Raw genomic sequence first — 18352 nt, forward strand, 5'->3', positions numbered from 1 at the left:
GTGTTCGAATGCAACATGATTGGAAATGCTAAAGAATGGTGGATTGACACCGACGTTACCCACCATGTGTGTGTGGACAAGGAATGTTTTCCAACTATCAAAAATTGAATGGGGAACAACTATACATAGGAAATTCTACAAGTTCCAAAGTTGAAGGACAAAGCAAAGTCACTTTGAAGATGACATCTGAAAAAGAACTTGTCATCAACAATGTCTTACATGTGCCAGATATAAGAAAGAAATTAGTTTCCGGGACTCTACTTAGCAAGAATAGTTTTAAACTTGTATTTGTATTCGATAAGTTTATCTTGTCTAAAAATGAGATGTATATAGGGAAATGATACATGTGTGATGGAATGTTCAAGTTGAACGTTCTTATAATTGTACCGAAGTAAGTCGTTATGAATAAACTATAAATCTGTTGACTTGCTTGAGTATTCATGTTTGTGGCATAGTCGATTAGGACATGTAAATTACAAACCGCTGCACAAAATAATGAATCAAAGTTTAATTTTGACGCATAAAATCAATCATAATCATAAATGTGAAATATGTGTTGAAGTAAAATTGGCTAAAACATTGTTCTATTCAATACAAAGGAACACAACCCCTTTTGAATTGATACATAGCGATATATGCGATCTAAAATTTGTACAAACTCGAGATAGTAAAAAATACTTTGCAACATTTATTGATGATTGTACAAAGTTTTGATGTGTCTTTCTTTTGAGAAGTAAAGACGAAACCTTAGATGCATTCAAAACCTATAAAGTTGAAGTTGAAACATAACTTGAAAAACGAATAAAGAATATTCGCAGTGATAAAGGAGGTGAATATGGGGCACCGTTTGAAAACTTTTGTTCCAACATGGAATTGTTCATCAAATAACAGTACTTTACTCTCCTCAATTAAATGGTGTTGTAGAACGTAAAAATCGAACACTTAATGAAATAATGAATGCCATGTTAATAAGTTCGAATTTACCACAGAACATGTGGGGGAAACCATTTTAACGGCAAATAATTTTCTTAATAAAATACTTCTTAAGAAAATGGAAGAGACACCATATGAATTATGGAAAAGTCATCCTCTATCCTACCAATACTTGAAAATGTGGAGGTGTTTGGCTAAGGTTGAGGTACTTAAGCTTAAACAAGTAAAAATTGGTCCCAAAACGATAAATTGCCTATTTATTGGATACGCCAATAGTAGTAGTGCATATCGATTTCTTGTACGCAAATCTGAAATATAAGACGTACACGAAAGAACCATAATCGAATCAAGGAATGCAACATTCTTTGAAAATATTTTTCCTTACAAAGATAAAGAAAATATGAGTTCTAATAAGAGAACATATGAAACTACCAATGGAATTTCAAATGAGGAAGAACCAAGGCGTAGTAAAAGGGTTAGGACTTCCAAGACGTTTGGTCCAGATTTTCTAACCTATATGGTAGAGGATAATCCAAAGACTTTCGATAAAACAATGTCTATACCGGAAACACCGCATTGGAAAGAAGCTATCAATAGCGAGATTGATTCTATAATGCAAAGCCATAAGTAAGAGTTGGTTGATTTACCTCTAGGTAACAAGCCTTTAGAATGCAAATGGATAATCAAAAAGAAATTGAAACCTGGCTGATCCATTGATAAATATAAGGCTAGATTGATTGCTAAAAGATATACACAAAGAGAAGGATTTGACTTCTTTGATACCAACTCACTTGTGACTAGAATCACGTCGATAAGGTTGTTAATTGCAATTGTGATAATACACAATCTTGAGATTCATCAAATAGATGTAAAAACGGTATTTCTAAACGGTGAGTTAGAAGAGGAGATTTACGTGGAGCAACCTAAAGAGTTCATTTCTTTTAACCAAAAACACATAATGTATAAAATTGTTAAGTCTTTGTATGGATTAAAACAGGCTTCTAAACAATGGCACCAAAAGTTTAACAAAATAATGTTGTCAAATGGATTCAAGATCAATAAATATGACAAATGTGTATATATTAAACATAAACCGAATGTCTATGTAATTGTATGTCTATATATGGAAATGGGCAATAGTCACGAAATGTTGCTTAACACCAAAAGATGCTAACAAATCTTTTCGATATGAAAGATATGGGTGTGGCATATGTAATCCTAGGAATTAAAATCTCTAGAGCACATGATGGAATTGTACTTCCACAATCTCATTACATAGAATAAGTACTTAAGAAGTTTGACGTGTTCGAGGAAAGTCCTGCAAGAACTTCTCTTGATCCGAGTATGCACTTAGTTAAGAATACGAGAGAAAGTATATCATAACTAAGATATTTACAAATAATTGACAATCTTATGTATATTACAAACTGCACTCGACCGGATATTGCTTTTACAGTGAATAAACTTAGTAGATTTACAAGTAATCCAAGCCATGATTATTGGAAGGTTTTGACGAGGGTTCTAAGGTACTTGAAGTATAAATTAACCTACGGATTACACTTCACAAAATATCTTAGGGTACTAGAAGGATATTGTGATGTGAATTAGATATCCGATATGAAGGATTCCAGTCCATTAGTGGTTAAGTATTTACCATTGGTGGTGCTGTTGTATCATGGAAATCAACAAAGTAAACGTACATAGCTCGATCAACGATGAAATCTGAGTTTATTGCTTTGGACAAAGCTAGAGAAGAAGTAGCATGGCTTCGAATTTTTTTAGAAGATATTCCATATTGGCCTAAGCCAGTACCTGCGAAAAGTATACATCGTGATAGTCAATCGACAATTAGAAGGGCTCGAAGCAGCATGTATAATAATAAGTCTAGATATATTCATCGTAAACACAACACCATTAAGCAACTGATCTCAAATGATATTATCTCCATAGATTATATAAAATCAAAGGAGAATATTACAGATCCACTCAAGAAAAGTTTGCCTAGAGATCAAGTACGTTGCCTATCGAGAGGAATATAATTAAAGCCTACTACATAAGAGTTTTTGCAATGGTAACCCTACCTTGTTAACTGAAGATCCCAAGATTTCGGTTCAAAGGGACAACTAAATTGTGAAAATTCCATGAAGCACTTAGAAAATTAGAATTCCTAACTCATTCTTATGATACTAAAGTACTTTCTGCAGAGTTGATAGAGGTTCAAATTATCTTTTAATGATTACTATATCTTGATTAAGTCGAGTGGAGTAGGGCAAAATACTCTTAATAGGAGGTCACCTATGTAAGTGTGAAGTGGGGCCGCTTCGATGAGAATTGTTTAAGGTTTGAATTCTCTAAACATTTATGAAACCAAGAAGGGGTCGGGGTCAAAATGAATCAAGTCATGAGAACTAAGTATAGAATAGGGAAAATATTTGTGTGAGTACTGTTGTCTTGGCTTACACAAAAGGTTGAGTGGTTCAAAACCTATGGTTTACCAATTAGCTGAGTAAGTTCGATAGTATTTCACTAAGGAAGTTTCATGGTCAGAAGCCACCATCCCTGATGCAGTACTTTTCTGCTCACTCTCTACATTGCATCATATCATTGCATTTGCATATGCGTAATCTAATTTCCATTCATGTGTAGAATTATTGGAATTGGTTTAAAAATAACCGAAAATTGGTTAAGTGTAAAAGTGAAAAATAAAAAGGTGTGATTTCGTGTTAATTTCAACCAAATATTCGGAATAATTGATCCGATGGTCAAATTACAAAAGTAAATAGACCAACTTATTCTGCTCGTCGAGTAGATCGTCGTGGTATATTTGGAATATTGAAATCAACTTCGGATGAATGAGAAATTACAATCCAAAGTTGGAAGAAATAAAGTGTTGTAACTTTTCGAAATAATACATGTTTTGGCCCACACTAATTCATTTGCACCCTTTCTGTATCTATAAATAGAACTCCATGGACATGGTTTTAAGTACACCAATTGCACTGAGCACTCATTCTCCTCTTATAATTCTCTCATTTCTACTTTTATAGCATTTTTATGTATTTCCTTTGTAGAGGGAAAATTTTGTCAAAAGTTCGTCTGTTTCTTGTAGTTTGACGTACTGCTACCCAAGTTGTAAATCCATTGTATCTTAGGAGACAAATGGCATTGATCGTGAGTACAGTAGCGAGACAATTTGTCTTAAGGAAAAAGATAATATCTCGCATTGGATTATTTTCTATTTTCTACTTCTTAATTCTTGTTTTGTGTAATCGTTTATCACATTTATATATATCGAAACTCTGTCCAAATTTTCGTTCATATAAATTGTGTTTTGATTACGCTCTTGCAGGTTAAAACTAGTTGAACGAATATATCAAGAATCAACCCTTACATAGCCCGTTTCTATAAGTCGTCTCCAACAGCTCTTTTCTGTTTTATTGTTCTTTTCTATTCTTTCTTCATTTATTTTTTTTTTTACTTTGTTCTTATCCTTCAATAGCTCCACACTTCAACTCGCCAACTCCCATAATCTTGATCATCTTTTCACTCTCGTTTTAGTGCTCCTTCATCTGAAAATTTCAGATTTACCTAATGAAACAAAAACACAACAGAGTCTATAACAAATCAACTAAACAACGAATATACGTACAAGGAAAATGTCTATTGTAAGATTAAAGTTTACACTTATTAGAGGTCTATTATTGGGTTTGAAATACATTTACTAGAAAAAAAAAAGTGAAAGAAAGCGAAGGCCATTCTTAATAAATTTTAAATCAATATTTGGTTAAATGAAAGGGAGAATTTCATAAATAAGAAACAAAGTATAAAACATTTCAAAACTAAAAAATAATGTTTAAAACTTCAAAAATCATATATTTTTTAAAATTATTTATAAACTAATTAATTAAACATATATTTTATTAATTAAATTAAGTTCACATTCTATACAATTTGATTACAAATAATTGAATAAACTGGTTACAAATTATTTTTCGATCACAATAAAAAAATTTATAGGTCACAAATTCAATGTCACGAATCAAAAATTCTATAAGTCACGAATAAGTCATCAATCACAAATTTATCAAATTGATAGATCATATATTATTTGTTAGTCACAAATTACAAATTTTACAAGTCACAACTTATTTCATGGTCACAAAATATCTGATTAATCAGTTATAAATTATTTTTCGATCACAATTTAATAAATTATTGGTCACAAATTAACAATTTTTTAGATTACGTGTTATTTATTAGTTACAAACTATCTTTTTTTAGTTACATACTATCTATTGGTCACACATTAACCAATTTATTTGTCACAATCAACCAAATAATTTGTCATCATCGTCGTCATCATCAATACCCCAACCACTACCACCGTTTTGCCAGCCACCATTACATCATCATCAGAACCGTCACTTCACCAACAACCAGAGCCACCACCAACAAATCAGATCCAAGACTGCCAACACCCCCCACAATCGCCATCACCTCACCGCCTTTGTCACCGTCTCTACCATTGCTATCGCCACCACCACTGCCACAAACCACCATTTCCCACCAATGCTCCTTCATGAAACTGTCAATAAGAAACCATCACATTACCAACACCTCACCCCCACTATCACAATCACTATCAAACCACCATTCTCAACTACAAAACAACCACCAGTGTCAATGCCAATGCCAACACTGCCACCTCCACTGTCGTTGCCAACGCCGCCACCATCTCACCATCAACATCACGGCCAGCAGTACCACCACCTCCTGCACCAAAAATCACAACCATTATCTCCCTCACATCACAGCCACCATACCCATAAAAAATCCCCAAACTCGATGCTACCATTGCCACTACTACATCATTACCACCGCCTTATGAACAATTACCACCATAGCCTCAAATCCACAATAGTCTAACAGTCGTGGCAGCACTGCTATGCATAGTGATACTGCCTGCTGCAAGGCACCGCAACACTGTATCGCTCGACGGTAGCACGATGCCACCACAAGAAGAGCGGATCGGCTTCAAAATAGAGATGATGGGAGGGTAGAGAGGTGAGGCATCGGAATTGAAAGCTTGGGCAAGTAGAGAGAGAGGGTTGACGTCGAGTGTGCAGAGAGAAGTATTAAGAGAGAAGATAAGGAAATGAATTAGGGTTTGGGTGAAAAATTGGCATGGGACAGGATTATGTAGATAAATATAAATTTAGAATATTATTATTAATATTTAAAAGATAATTATTTTCTGATTTTTAAATAAAAATTCTTTCAATCTTATTTCTAATTGGGAACTTAAAAACTCAATATGGATGTAATTTTAGTGATGTTAAAAAAATTCGTCCTACCCCGAATGGGACAAAAAAATCCGTTCTAAACAGGTTGGTGGGGCGGGCAAGGCAAGGGGGGGCGCGAGCACTGTGAAGAAAAAAATTAAAAATTATTTTATTTCCAGACAATTCATCCGTTAAAAATTCATTTTGAATTTGTATTTTATTCTCTAATAATAACATAATTCTAAATTTTGAAAATATAAAATAATAATAATAATAAACGGGGCAAAAAGTTATCTCGTCCTTATCACGCCCCATTCACCCCACCCCAATGTGCCCCGTCCAAAACCCGTCCGGATACCATCACTGTGTAGTTTGAGTAAATTTAACCAATAATCATTGAACTTTACACTTGATTACTACTTGCTCACTCATCTTTCACATATTACTGAATGCTCACTCATCTTTTCATATAATTACTCATTCACCACTCGTCTTTTCAAATAATTGAGCTATTTTTACAGCAAATTTTCGACAACTTCCAACCACAAAGAATGTCGAATTTTGATACCGTTGGAAAGCCCACGATATCCTCTTCAATTACCACCCAAAATCTCATTATAACTCCAAGGGATTCGATCGAAAAATTGCCTTAAAAGTAGCCCAAAAATTCTGAAAATCTGCCCAGATTTTCAGATTTTTGGGGCAACTTTTAAGGCAATTTTTCGGCAACTTTCGACCATCAAAACTATCTAATTTTGATACCATTGAAAAGCCCACAATGTCCTCTTCAATTACCACCCAAAATTTCCCTATAACTCTAAAGGATTTGGTCGGAATAAACTCATAAATTTAGCATCCCAAACTTTGTCCAAATTTTCGCCTTTTCAAGATGCTGATTTTGTGAATTTATTCCGACCGAATCCTTTGGAGTTATGGGAAAATTTTGGATGGTAATTGAAGAGGACATTGTGGGCTTTCCAATTGTATCAAAATTCAATAGTTTTGATGGTCGAAAGTTACCGAAAAATTGCCTTAAAAGTCGCCCAAAAAATCTAAAAATCTGGGCAGATTTTCAAAATTTTTGGGCAACTTTTAAGGCAATTTTTCGATCGACTCCCTTGGAGATATAATGAGATTTTGGGTGATAATTGAAGAGGATATTGTGGGCTTTCCAACGGTATCAAAATTCAACATTCTTTGTGGTCGGAAGTTGTCGAAAATTTGCCGTAAAAGTCGTCCAATTATTTGAAGAGACGAGTGGTGAATGAGTAATTATATGAAAAGATGAGTGAGCATTCAGTAATATGTGAAAGATGAGTGAGTAAGTAGTAATCAAGTATAAAGTTCAGTGATTATTGGTTAAATTTACTCGTGTAGTTTCCACTAAATGAAATAAATTGCCCCAAGAATTTCACTTTTTACATCACATAGCCACTACATTTCCTATACGATGGGCACTCTTTTCCGGCGTAGATCTGATTTTTTCTCTGTGTCTGTTCAAGAATTTGATCCCTTCGAATTCTACTTTAAATAAAGGGTGACAAACTTTCAAAGAAAATCCTAGAAATGTCATTATTGCGGCATCAAAGGCCACTCCAGAATGTTTCATCAAGCCCCAACCCATCTCGATTCCCGCAAAATTACCAACCCACCACCAATTTCTGCACCAGCACCAACGTAATCATTCTCCTTACTCTCTTGATAATCTTCGGCGTCCTTCTTCCCTGGATTCAAGTCCCTGAAGGCCTTTTGATGTTCAATTCGAACCCCAATTCAAAGTGGCGGGACTACACGTTGTCGGACGCAGCTGCCGTGGTGGCGAAGAATAATACTCTGATTGTGTGTGCAGTGAGTGAAGCTTACTTGCCTTTTCTTAATAACTGGTTGATTAGCATTGCGAGGCAGAAGCAGCATGAGAAGGTTTTGGTGATTGCGGAGGACTATGTTACGCTTTCCAAGGTTAATGAGCGGTGGCCGGGGCACGCGGTTCTTGTGCCGCCGATATTGGAGGCAGCGGCAGCCCATAGGTTTGGGTCTCAGGTATTTGGCGCCTGGGATCTTGTTAATTCATTTATTTATTAATATTTTGTTACAATGTTTATTTAGTCAATCTTGTTTGGTGTAATCCTAGATTTATAGATGATTGTTGTTTTTGTGACTAGCGGAGTTTTACGTTTTTAACGTTTCCTACATGCTAATGACTTGTTTGAGAACACATATCTTAGATTCCAACTACTTGTTTGAGATTTATACTGCAGAATTGCTCGTTTGAGCTTCTCGGATTTTATACTATATTAGTCCCAGGTTACATAGCCCAAGACATTATGTGCTTATTATTATATTCGTATTTAAGTGACGTGGGATATCCTTAACAATGATAGCATGAAGTGTAAGAATGTTTTAACCTCTCTGCTGAAGATTTGATTATTCGTTGTTTAAGTTGATTTGGACATATGGATTTGGTTTTTTTTGCTTATTTTAGTTAATTTGGACATGTCTTTGATGAGCTCCTGAATTTAATTCAAGCCTGTCTCATATATTTCATGTAATCTGGTTTCGCATGAGCTTTGCTCCTGTTGATTGCTAGTGGAATATTTGATTTCTTAGTAGCTTGGTCAGCTACTATGTATTTCTTCTTGTTTATGTTTGTTCTTGAGTGGTCTTGAGGCTTCTTCAATCATCTATTTGTTCATTCATCTAGCTGATCTCAAATTAAGCTTTGAATTTTTCTTAAGCATTACTTAATATAATTTTAAAGAGAAAAGAATAAGCAAAAGAGAAAGTAGGACAACATCTAAACATGAATGTGTTGATCAAGTAGTTGATTTCTAAGCCATCGATGGACTCCATCATTTACGGAGCCTTGTGGGTTGTTTTCCGCAGTTTGAATTTTAATTGTTAGATCTTGAATTGCACAGCAATCGCATAGAAATAAATTATGTGATTTCAAGGTCTGAGTTTCTTGCCACGGAGTTTGGCCTTCCTGATTTTTATAGAAGAAGAGCGAAAGCTTTATAAAATGATCTATTTGAAACGATTTCACTAGGAATTCTGCTCTTACATTGTGATCTATGTATATTAACAATATATTTTTTCTCCTCTTTTTATTTCTGTTTTTCTAATAACCAACACTTTTATTTGAAAACTGTATGTCCCTTGTAGATAATCTTGGCTACTCTCATGTTGCAGGGCTTCTTCAATTTTACAGCCAGAAGGCCACGCCACCTTCTGAATATTTTGGAGCTGGGCTATAATGTTATGTACAATGATGTTGATATGGTTTGGCTGGCAGATCCATTTCCTTATTTGCAAGGCGAGCATGATGTGTACTTCATGGACGATATGGCTTTTGTAAGTATACAAAAGTTGAATATATATTTTAGTTCATGAATATCAACAAGCTATTTTTGCATACCGGAATGAATTCCAGAACTGGATTTGGCCATCTCCTTTTTACTGTTTTTTTGGGATATCTATTTTTCTCATTAGAATTGAAAGAATGAACTTTTTATGCTGTTATTCGTCAGTCTACTGTTTCTCTTCTGTGTAATATGATTTTCTTTATAAGATAAATCCATAGTTTGTTAAACCATGAAGTAGGTGAAGTAATCCTGTATAAAAGAAGTGATAAAAAATTCGAATACCAAATTTGACCAAAAGAGTGATTCTGTCTTAGACTTTGTGCAATTAGTGAGGGAATGATAATTCCAAAAGCATAATTGGAACAACAAAAGGGTACTCTGTAGTCTATAGTTTTGATTATCTGAGTAATAGGATGCAGTGTCATCAATAACTGTTGAAACGCCCCATTTAAAAGTTTAAGTTGTTATATCTAAATTTTACTATTCAATGTGCCCCCTTAAATGTAAAGCTGGATTCATTTATTTATTTAAGACCTAACACGTGGACAATTTCAGTTAATCTGTGCTTGCTGTGATACGGCTATGCTATATATTATGTCGAATCACTTCATATAAAAGCTTAGGCTATTAGAGGAGACACGTTTATTTATTTAATTTTAATCTTTTGACAATTTCTTTCTTGGACTTTCTCAGCGAATAGAATAAGTTCTGAGTAATGTAAAGACTGATGGTGGGTTTGTTAGTCCTGTAATAACGATATTATTTGGAAGCTGTTATAAAAAAAAAGAATGAAATCCAAGTAATGTACAGACTGATGCTGATATTTGTGCCTCGTTGCATGGCATTCATTACTTCTTCGCGAAGAATTACAAAAAGCTGCTGATTTAGAAATCTAACAGACCATATAGTTTTGCTCACTAGGGCTTGATTCAATTGCTATGCTAAGTGAATTATCGATCAAACTTCCTTTGCTTGGATTTGCACTAGTGATTATTAATGACACAAGGACTGCTCTCTTTTCTTCCCTCTGAAACTGCCAGGTGAAACCTCTGAATCACTCTCATTCTTTGCCACCTCCAGGAAAAAAGGGTCGGCCATATATTTGTAGCTGCATGATTTATATGCGTCCCACCAGTGGAGCAAAATTGGTTATGAAGAAATGGATTGAAGAACTTCAGGCCGAGCCCTGGTCTAAAGCAAAGAAAGCCAACGACCAGCCTGGCTTTAATTGGGCTTTAATGAAAACTGCTGGACAGGTATATCTTATCCGCTACTGGACCTACCTCTCATTGCTGCCTATATTTTCCCCGTATAATTCAGTCATAAATATTCTTCGAACTAGTGTTTGCACCAATTTTTGTCTGTAGAAAGGCCAGTATCATCATCTTCTGTGAGGTTTTCCTCGAGGCTTATTTATCTAATCATTGAGATGGTTTTTTGTGAAGTTATTGTAAACCCCACCCATCATGCTCTCATCTTTAGCATCTTCAATATCATTTCAGGTGGACTTGTATTTGCTCCCTCAGGCAGCATTTCCCACTGGCGGATTATACTTCAGGAACAAGACATGGGTAAAAGAAACCAAGGGAATGCATGTTATTATACACAATAACTACATTGTTGGTTTTGAGAAGAAGATAAAGCGATTTCGTGATTATGGTCTTTGGTTGGTGGATGATCATGCCTCTGAGTCCCCACTTGGCACATTGTAATGGATCAGAGGACTTGTCTTGAAATCGTAAGCCAGAGGAGCTCGTAATCTTTTTCACAGGCCAAAAATGTCCTTTCCAGACAGTTATTACAACTTCTGCTTGGGTCATTTATGTACCTACACACTCATAAATCGAATGAAGGCTATGCATTCGTTGGCGGACCTCAACTAGTAGTAAGGTGAAATTTAACAGCATATAGCAAAAGCTTGTAAAGGAAAAACGGTATTTCGTGTCGATGCGTTCACAAGTAGATGAAGAATCCCGTATCGATATTTTAATGAGGGTAACAATTTTCTTTCACTTTATTTTTTATTTTTTATTTTTTATTTTTTTGTAGTAGGATCCGATTATCAGAATCGTTTGGTGTACCAGAAAAATAAACTCATTTCTTTAGATATTAGTAATGGCTGTTAAATTATTAATTGTTACATGTTCCTGAGTTTGGCCATAATTGTAATTTCTTGATAGTTGAGACATTGCATAAGCTTTTTCGGGTGATTAATTTTTCCAGTTCTGCCACATCCAGATTTCAGATTTGTTTTTAAGGGACATGTATTTATGGCTTATAAACAGTTTCTGTGGCTGGTTCTGAAGCATATGTATATGAAAATAGCTCTACTGATAACCATAATCAAGACCCTCTCTCCAATGTTAGAGATAATCTGACGTCTTGTAGGCTTGTTTGGAAAGATGACCGACTAAACGGTGTTAAAAAAATAAATAAATAAATAAATAAAATAATAATATAATCTTATTCATTTTTGTAAACCAGCTGCAATAGTCAACGCTGGGAGCTAGGCATTAGCATTTGCTCATTTCGTGTGTTTCTTGAATTTTGTATATAGACGTTTGCCCTTTTTCCTCTCTGCTTTTCAACAAGTTTGCTAGTACTTAAAAACCAGCCTTTTAATTTCTAACTACTTAGTCTGTGTTAGGCACCCTTTAACATTTTTCTACAGTATCATTTTTCATTATACATTCACATAATAAAATATTTTATCCATAAACTAATAAAGTTTATTTACTATTTAATCACACATTTTCTAAAAAATACTATTCAAAACTCTTTAACTTTCCAAATAATGGGCAACAAATAAGAGCTTTTGACATTTGCTCATTTGTTTTCTTGCATTTTGCCTAGAAGGCCTGCCCATTTCTAACGATTTTTCATCATATTTTGTTGTGTTTAAAAGTGACATTTTACCTTCTTTCTAGAAAGCACGCATGATGTTAGAAAAAGTAATTAAAATTCCACTTTATTAAGCACGATCAAATATCTTCTTTATCACGAGTAGTATCGTAAAATGCTTGGTCTATGCATTTATTGAAAGGTTTGATAGAGATGTTTAAACATATCGAATGAATTGTCACACAACCCATCTTATTTTATTGTAAATAATATTATACAATTTAATATTTGTTATCATGAAAAATTCTTGTGATATAATCGACGGAGAATAATTGCATTATTCTGAAGTACTTAAAACCTTAGGACAATGAATTTTTTGTGCAATAAAATAAGTTTTATTTCTACTAAATTCAGTACTCGGTACATGAATGAACAGTGTGAGTCAATTTATTACTGTTACTATATTAAATAATTATTTTGAATCCAATTACATGAAATTCTAAGTTGAATAAGGGGGAAAAAAAATCAATGCACCATGTCCGGTCCACTTCAATCCAACGTAAGCAAGTCTTAATCAATTGATGAAAGAAGTTAAACACTAGATTGTGACCCGTTCGATGGATAATTCAAATATGCAATATTAATGATGATTATTGAGGTCGGTCACTACCGACCTATAAATAAATCATTTCCAAAAAAGTCGTCAAATTAATTTGCAAAATTTACACTGTAAGCTAAGTAATCTAACATTATAGAAGAGAAAAGGAGAAAAAAGTTATTATTGTATCCAATCTATTTCGTATTACGAATACTACTAAAAGTAACATATGAGTATGTTTGAACAAATGAGTTTGTCGGATCGATGTCGATAGGTTTTGTAATTTGATTTTAAATAACATAAAATGAATTGCATTATGTTATAAGATCTAGATTTTAGGTGAAGTGATAACGATATCCGACCTTACTTTAGAATTTATATATAGTCTATAAACAGTTTGAAATTCAGTCTACTAAATAACCCACGTAACTAGTCACTTCATCCCGAAAGAAAATATAATTTTATTGATTCATTAATTTTTATTTTTTATGACCAGTTTGACCTCATCTTGCTATCGTCGATTCTCCTCCTCCTTCTCTCCCCCGAATCACAGTTCATGAGGATTCTTTAAAATATATATATATTTCAATTATTCATGTTGATTCTTTAAAATATTGGTGAACAATTAATTTCAATTATATATATATGTATGGTTAAATTTTATAGATATAATTAAAATATCATCTATGTATACTATTAGAAACTTACTATGTTTATTAAAAATATTTTTCATTTTTCTTTGGAAAAAAATATTAAGTACATTTTTAATTCCAAATGGCATTACAAGCCATTCAAAATATCCTTCTGGATAAGTAAAAGTTGTCCATTTAATACTTTTCGGATGCATTTTTACCTGCCAAAATCCTGACTTTAAGCTTTCTTACTGGATACCAATTGCATAAATAACAAGTTATATTATCTGCTCCTTTATATTTTTGTCAATTATGTAAACATTCTATAATTATGTTATTCATTAAATTTAGTTCTTCTTCTAATTCTGATTCTGATTCTGATTCTTCTTGTAATCTTATGTTAGAGAATTTATCTATTATTTCATAATCAGATTCTCTATTTTCTTCTAAATTTTTATCCTCTATTGATATAATACTATAAATAAATTCTTTGTCCGAGATGTATTCATCTAATTGTATTAAATCTTCATTAGTACATTCTATTAGTACTTCCTTTTTTTTTTTCTTTTTTTTTTATTGCTCTGATACCAAATGGAGGGGGGTAGGCTGTTTTTTTTAGATTCATGCATTTAAAATTAATAGTTATAGGAATAAAAGAATTAATGAGGAAAAATTTAGAATGTAAGGTTTTAGTTACCATATATGATGAAAGAATTAATAATATAGATAAAAGTACGATTGCTAGTACAGAAGTTGATATGAATAATAATAATGTAATAATTTATTGTAATCCAAATGAAAAATTTTTAATACAGTCTAAAACTTCTATCCAAGAATGGAAAATTCCTGGATTTTTTTCCTTTAATAACAACATAGAATTTAAATATTTACTTGTTCTGACTAAAATGTTCTGATAATGCATTCATACATGCAAGAAAATATTTCTGATCTTTTGGATTCTAGTTATATGAAATCCATAAATTATCTAAAATACATTTTTCTTCTCTAAACTTCTGCCTCAACCAAATGAAACTGTCTCTTTAAATAGAAAAATTCTTAGGAGCAAAAAGTTTAAACTACAAATTCTTCATCCATTAATTCTATATGAACTTGATTTTGAAATGGTTCATTTTGTTCTTCTTCAGGATTAGTTTCTTCTTCAAAATCATTCTATCTTTGTACCTGATTATAATTTAAAAATTTTAAACTAGTTCTTCCATGAATATCTTTATAAGTTAATGCTTTCTATGGTGCTATAATTATTTCTTGATTTTCTAAAAATTTATATATATCCCATTCTAAGACAATTATCCTTTATCATTTTTCTTCTTCTTAATCTTTTTCTTCCTTTTTGAAGAAGTTCCTTCCTCTCTTTTGGATTGTTTCTGAAATTCTTCAATTTTTTCCAAAATCTTTTCTAAAGAAACAGTGTCTTGATTTGGGTATTGTACTTCTTGAAAAAATAAACAATCTTGACTATCTTGGACAACCATTTTTTCCTTTCCTTTACTAGACTGAATTTCTTGGGTTTGTGAAAGATCTGGATTATTTGAAAAATGTTCTGGTGGATTATATTTAACTAAGTAATCAAATTTTCCGCTGGGTTATCCTAAAAGATCCCAAATCTCTTTACCCTTTTCTGTAGCAGATATATCAGTCTGCTGGGTCTGATTATCTAATTTAGTAGAGGAATTAATAGTCCCCTAAGTCTGTTGGGCTTTTGGTAAGTCCACAACCTTTAAAGGATTTGATAAGTTTTTACCAACTACCGTTTGAACGGGACTAGCTATGGATTTATTGGGCTCCATAGTACCTGTTGGATATTGGACTTTTAAATTCAAAATTCTCTTTTTCAAGTTGGGCTACTTTCTTTTGGAGTTGGGTTCTTTCTAATGAAAGGTTCTGGTTGGCTTCATTAATAACTTTATAATTTCTTTGCATACACTCACAGTGTTGGCAAAAAATATTCTGGTCTTTACTTGGAGAGAAGTCTAATAGAGGGTTAGAGTAATTTTTTAAAGAATGAGATAAATAAAAATTTATTCCTATATGATGTCTTGCTGCATCTAATGCTTCTTAGAAATTTGTAAAACCTTTATAAAGAGGATCTGGAAAATTTTTAATACAGTCTAACAAGTTTTTCTAAAATACTTGAATTTTGATTTTTAATATAATCTAAAGATTCTTTTATATTTCTAATTTTTTGATCTCTAACAGTAATATTTTATTTTATAATTTCTAAATAATTAATTTTTTTTAATTTTCTGATTCTAAATTTTTTGATAAATTTATGATTAAGTCTGTTAAACAATTTTGACTATCAGGAAATACATTTAATCAAGAAATTAGTAATAAACTGTTTCATAAATTACCAGGACCATTATGATTGTTCTGATGAATATTCTTTAGGTTTAACCATATTAATTTATTTACTACTCATTAAATTTACCACTTTATCTATATAAATTTTATATTTTGTTTGGGAATTATTTGAATATTTTCCTAGAAGTAAATATTTGTTATATTTCTCATTTCATCCTATGCATATAATAAAAGCATAACCTCTACTAAATTAGATAACCAGACTCAGCAGACTGATAAATCTGCTACAGAAAAGGGTAAAGAGATTTGAGATCTTTTAGGACAGGCCAGCGAAAAATTTGATTACTTAGTTAAATATAGTCCACCAGAACATTTTTCAAATAACCCAAATCTTTCACAGACTCAAGAAATTCAGTCTAGTAAAGGAAAGGAAAAAATAGTTGCCCAAGATAGTCAAGATTGTTTATTTTTTCAAAAAGCACAAGACCCAAATCAAGACACTGTTTCTTTAGAAAAGATTTTGGAAAAATGAATTTTATAAGGGAGTGCCACGGGTAACTTTATAAAAAAAAATCAGGTTCAAGTTTATATGTCATAGGTGGTGAAAAAAAAAAGGGGATTTATATATGATTCTAAGAAAAGATTTATATAAAACTAAGGAGAGTACTAAGTAGGATTAAAGTAATTAAAAACTAAAAGTTATCGGTCGCAAATTTATCATTCTGCTCAGTTTGATTATCTAATTTAGTAGAGGAATCAACAGTCCCCTGAGTCTGTTGGGCTTTTGGTAAGTCCACAACCTTTAACGGATTTGATAAGTCTTTACCAGCTACAATTTGAGCTTTGTCCTGTAGGAGATGTCTTTGCATATAAGGGTCCTGCTATTTTTCCCAAATCTTTTATAAATGGTCTAGCATAATTTAGTCCACCAGAACATTTTTTACCAGAACATTTTTCAAATAACCCAAATCTTTCACAAACCCAAGAAATTCAGTCATATGAAATCCATAAATTATCTAAAATATTCTAATAATTCTTTATTATCTAAATTCATTCCTAATTCTTTTGGATAAATTATTCTATCTAATTCTTCATCCATTAATTCTATATGAACTGAACAAATTAAAGAAGCAGTAAATCAAGCATTTGAGATAATTCTAAAAAAGAATCATGAAGAAGAAAAAGAAATTGCAGAATGTCCATATCAAAAGGAAAAAAAATGAAGCTAATCATTCTAGACTTTCAGAAGAAGATGAAGATCCACAGAACGAAGGATACAATAATTCAGACAGTGGAATGTCATTTTCATCAGTAGCATGCCATAATTTTGATACATGATAAGATTCTCAATAATGCAGAACAAGACAAATCTTGATGGAAGAAAAGAAGAAAAACCTGAAGACTTCTTTTATCACTAGATTGTAGATTTTTTGACTAAGTTTTCATTATTAGAAAAGATGTCGAAACTTTTTGAAAAGAAAGATTCCTACTATAAATATATATAGCGCTGATCTACTAAGCACCGTGCTTAGTTGGCAATTCATTAAATATGGAAATATGTATTGTATTATATTAATGAAATAAAAAAACAATCGATAAATCAAAATAAAATGGAAACATGGATAAATATGGAAACCAAAAAGTGGAAGTATAATTTCTTCTCATCTCTTCACGTTGAAAAATAAAAAAACAATCTCATTACTCCCCTTTTCACATCTTCTTTTCATCTCTTCATGTCATCCCCTTGTCTCCTTCTCTTGCCGAAATTACTCTGGAATTTGGCTTCACAAAAAAGTGCAGAATAATTTCGTGTTTGTTGCACGATAGTGGATTGCACTGGTCTTCATCTTATCTTTCAACGGTAAGTTATTAATTTGATTTTGATTTTGGGTGTGTACATCAAAAATTGGTACGACGTTAACTTTTCCCCCACATAGTAGCTGTTACCATATTGTATATAAATATCAATTAGTGTGTGAAAGAGAAAAACTTTCCCATGGATTTTTAAGAATTATTTTAAAACGTAGGGGGTGTTCTCCATCTAAAGTTTGATGGATTTTAAAACTTCATATAAATTGAAGTATCTTCAATTCAGATTTAAATATAATTCATTAAAATATAGGTGTCCCTAATCTAGATTTTTAAAAATATTTATGAATTTAGGTGTCCTCAACATAAATTTTAATAGGTAGTTTTGAAATTTAGATGTCATTAATAACTAGTTGATTTTAAAAGATTTCATTAAGTAGATAGATTTTAAAAGATTTCAAGGTAAAAATATAAGTACAAAGAATCAGTAACAATTTTAACCCAAACCTAAAAATCTCCCAACATTTCTCACCTCTTTCCATATTTGCTGCCTTCTCTCTCTCTTCCCCCCCC

The 18352-nt window shown here is 32.4% G+C and overlaps 2 protein-coding genes across 2 annotated transcripts in view; both read left to right on the forward strand.

The window, feature by feature from the left end:
• Positions 1–7655: 7655 nt before the first annotated feature.
• Positions 7656–11765, forward strand: LOC111410377 (UDP-D-xylose:L-fucose alpha-1,3-D-xylosyltransferase MGP4-like). Its single transcript, XM_023040682.1, has 4 exons — positions 7656–8255; positions 9405–9566; positions 10618–10833; positions 11080–11765. Exons 1-4 carry the CDS (start codon positions 7782–7784, stop codon positions 11287–11289), a joined length of 1062 nt encoding a protein of 353 aa, XP_022896450.1. The 5' UTR covers positions 7656–7781; the 3' UTR covers positions 11290–11765.
• Positions 11400–18352, forward strand: part of LOC111411340 (protein FAR1-RELATED SEQUENCE 5-like) — a 10682-nt gene continuing 3729 nt past the window's right edge. Inside the window, exons 1-4 of the mRNA XM_023041881.1 lie at positions 11400–11467; positions 11630–11652; positions 11863–11969; positions 12088–12168. Coding sequence (XP_022897649.1) covers positions 11400–11467; positions 11630–11652; positions 11863–11969; positions 12088–12168 — 279 coding nt within the window. The remainder of the gene's footprint in view (positions 11468–11629; positions 11653–11862; positions 11970–12087; positions 12169–18352) is intronic.

Source organism: Olea europaea, chromosome 15 (assembly GCF_002742605.1).
Source record: "Olea europaea var. sylvestris chromosome 15, O_europaea_v1, whole genome shotgun sequence".
NCBI classification, from domain to species: domain Eukaryota; kingdom Viridiplantae; phylum Streptophyta; class Magnoliopsida; order Lamiales; family Oleaceae; genus Olea; species Olea europaea.

Excerpts from the sequence above, each read along its gene's own strand:
- LOC111410377 (XM_023040682.1), top strand. The coding sequence starts at position 7,782 with ATGTCATTATTGCGGCATCAAAGGCCACTCCAGAATGTTTCATCAAGC. Across the intron at positions 8,256-9,404 it reads CCCATAGGTTTGGGTCTCAG|GGCTTCTTCAATTTTACAGC; the intron begins GTATTTGGCGCC and ends CTCATGTTGCAG. Across the intron at positions 10,834-11,079 it reads TAATGAAAACTGCTGGACAG|GTGGACTTGTATTTGCTCCC; the intron begins GTATATCTTATC and ends ATATCATTTCAG.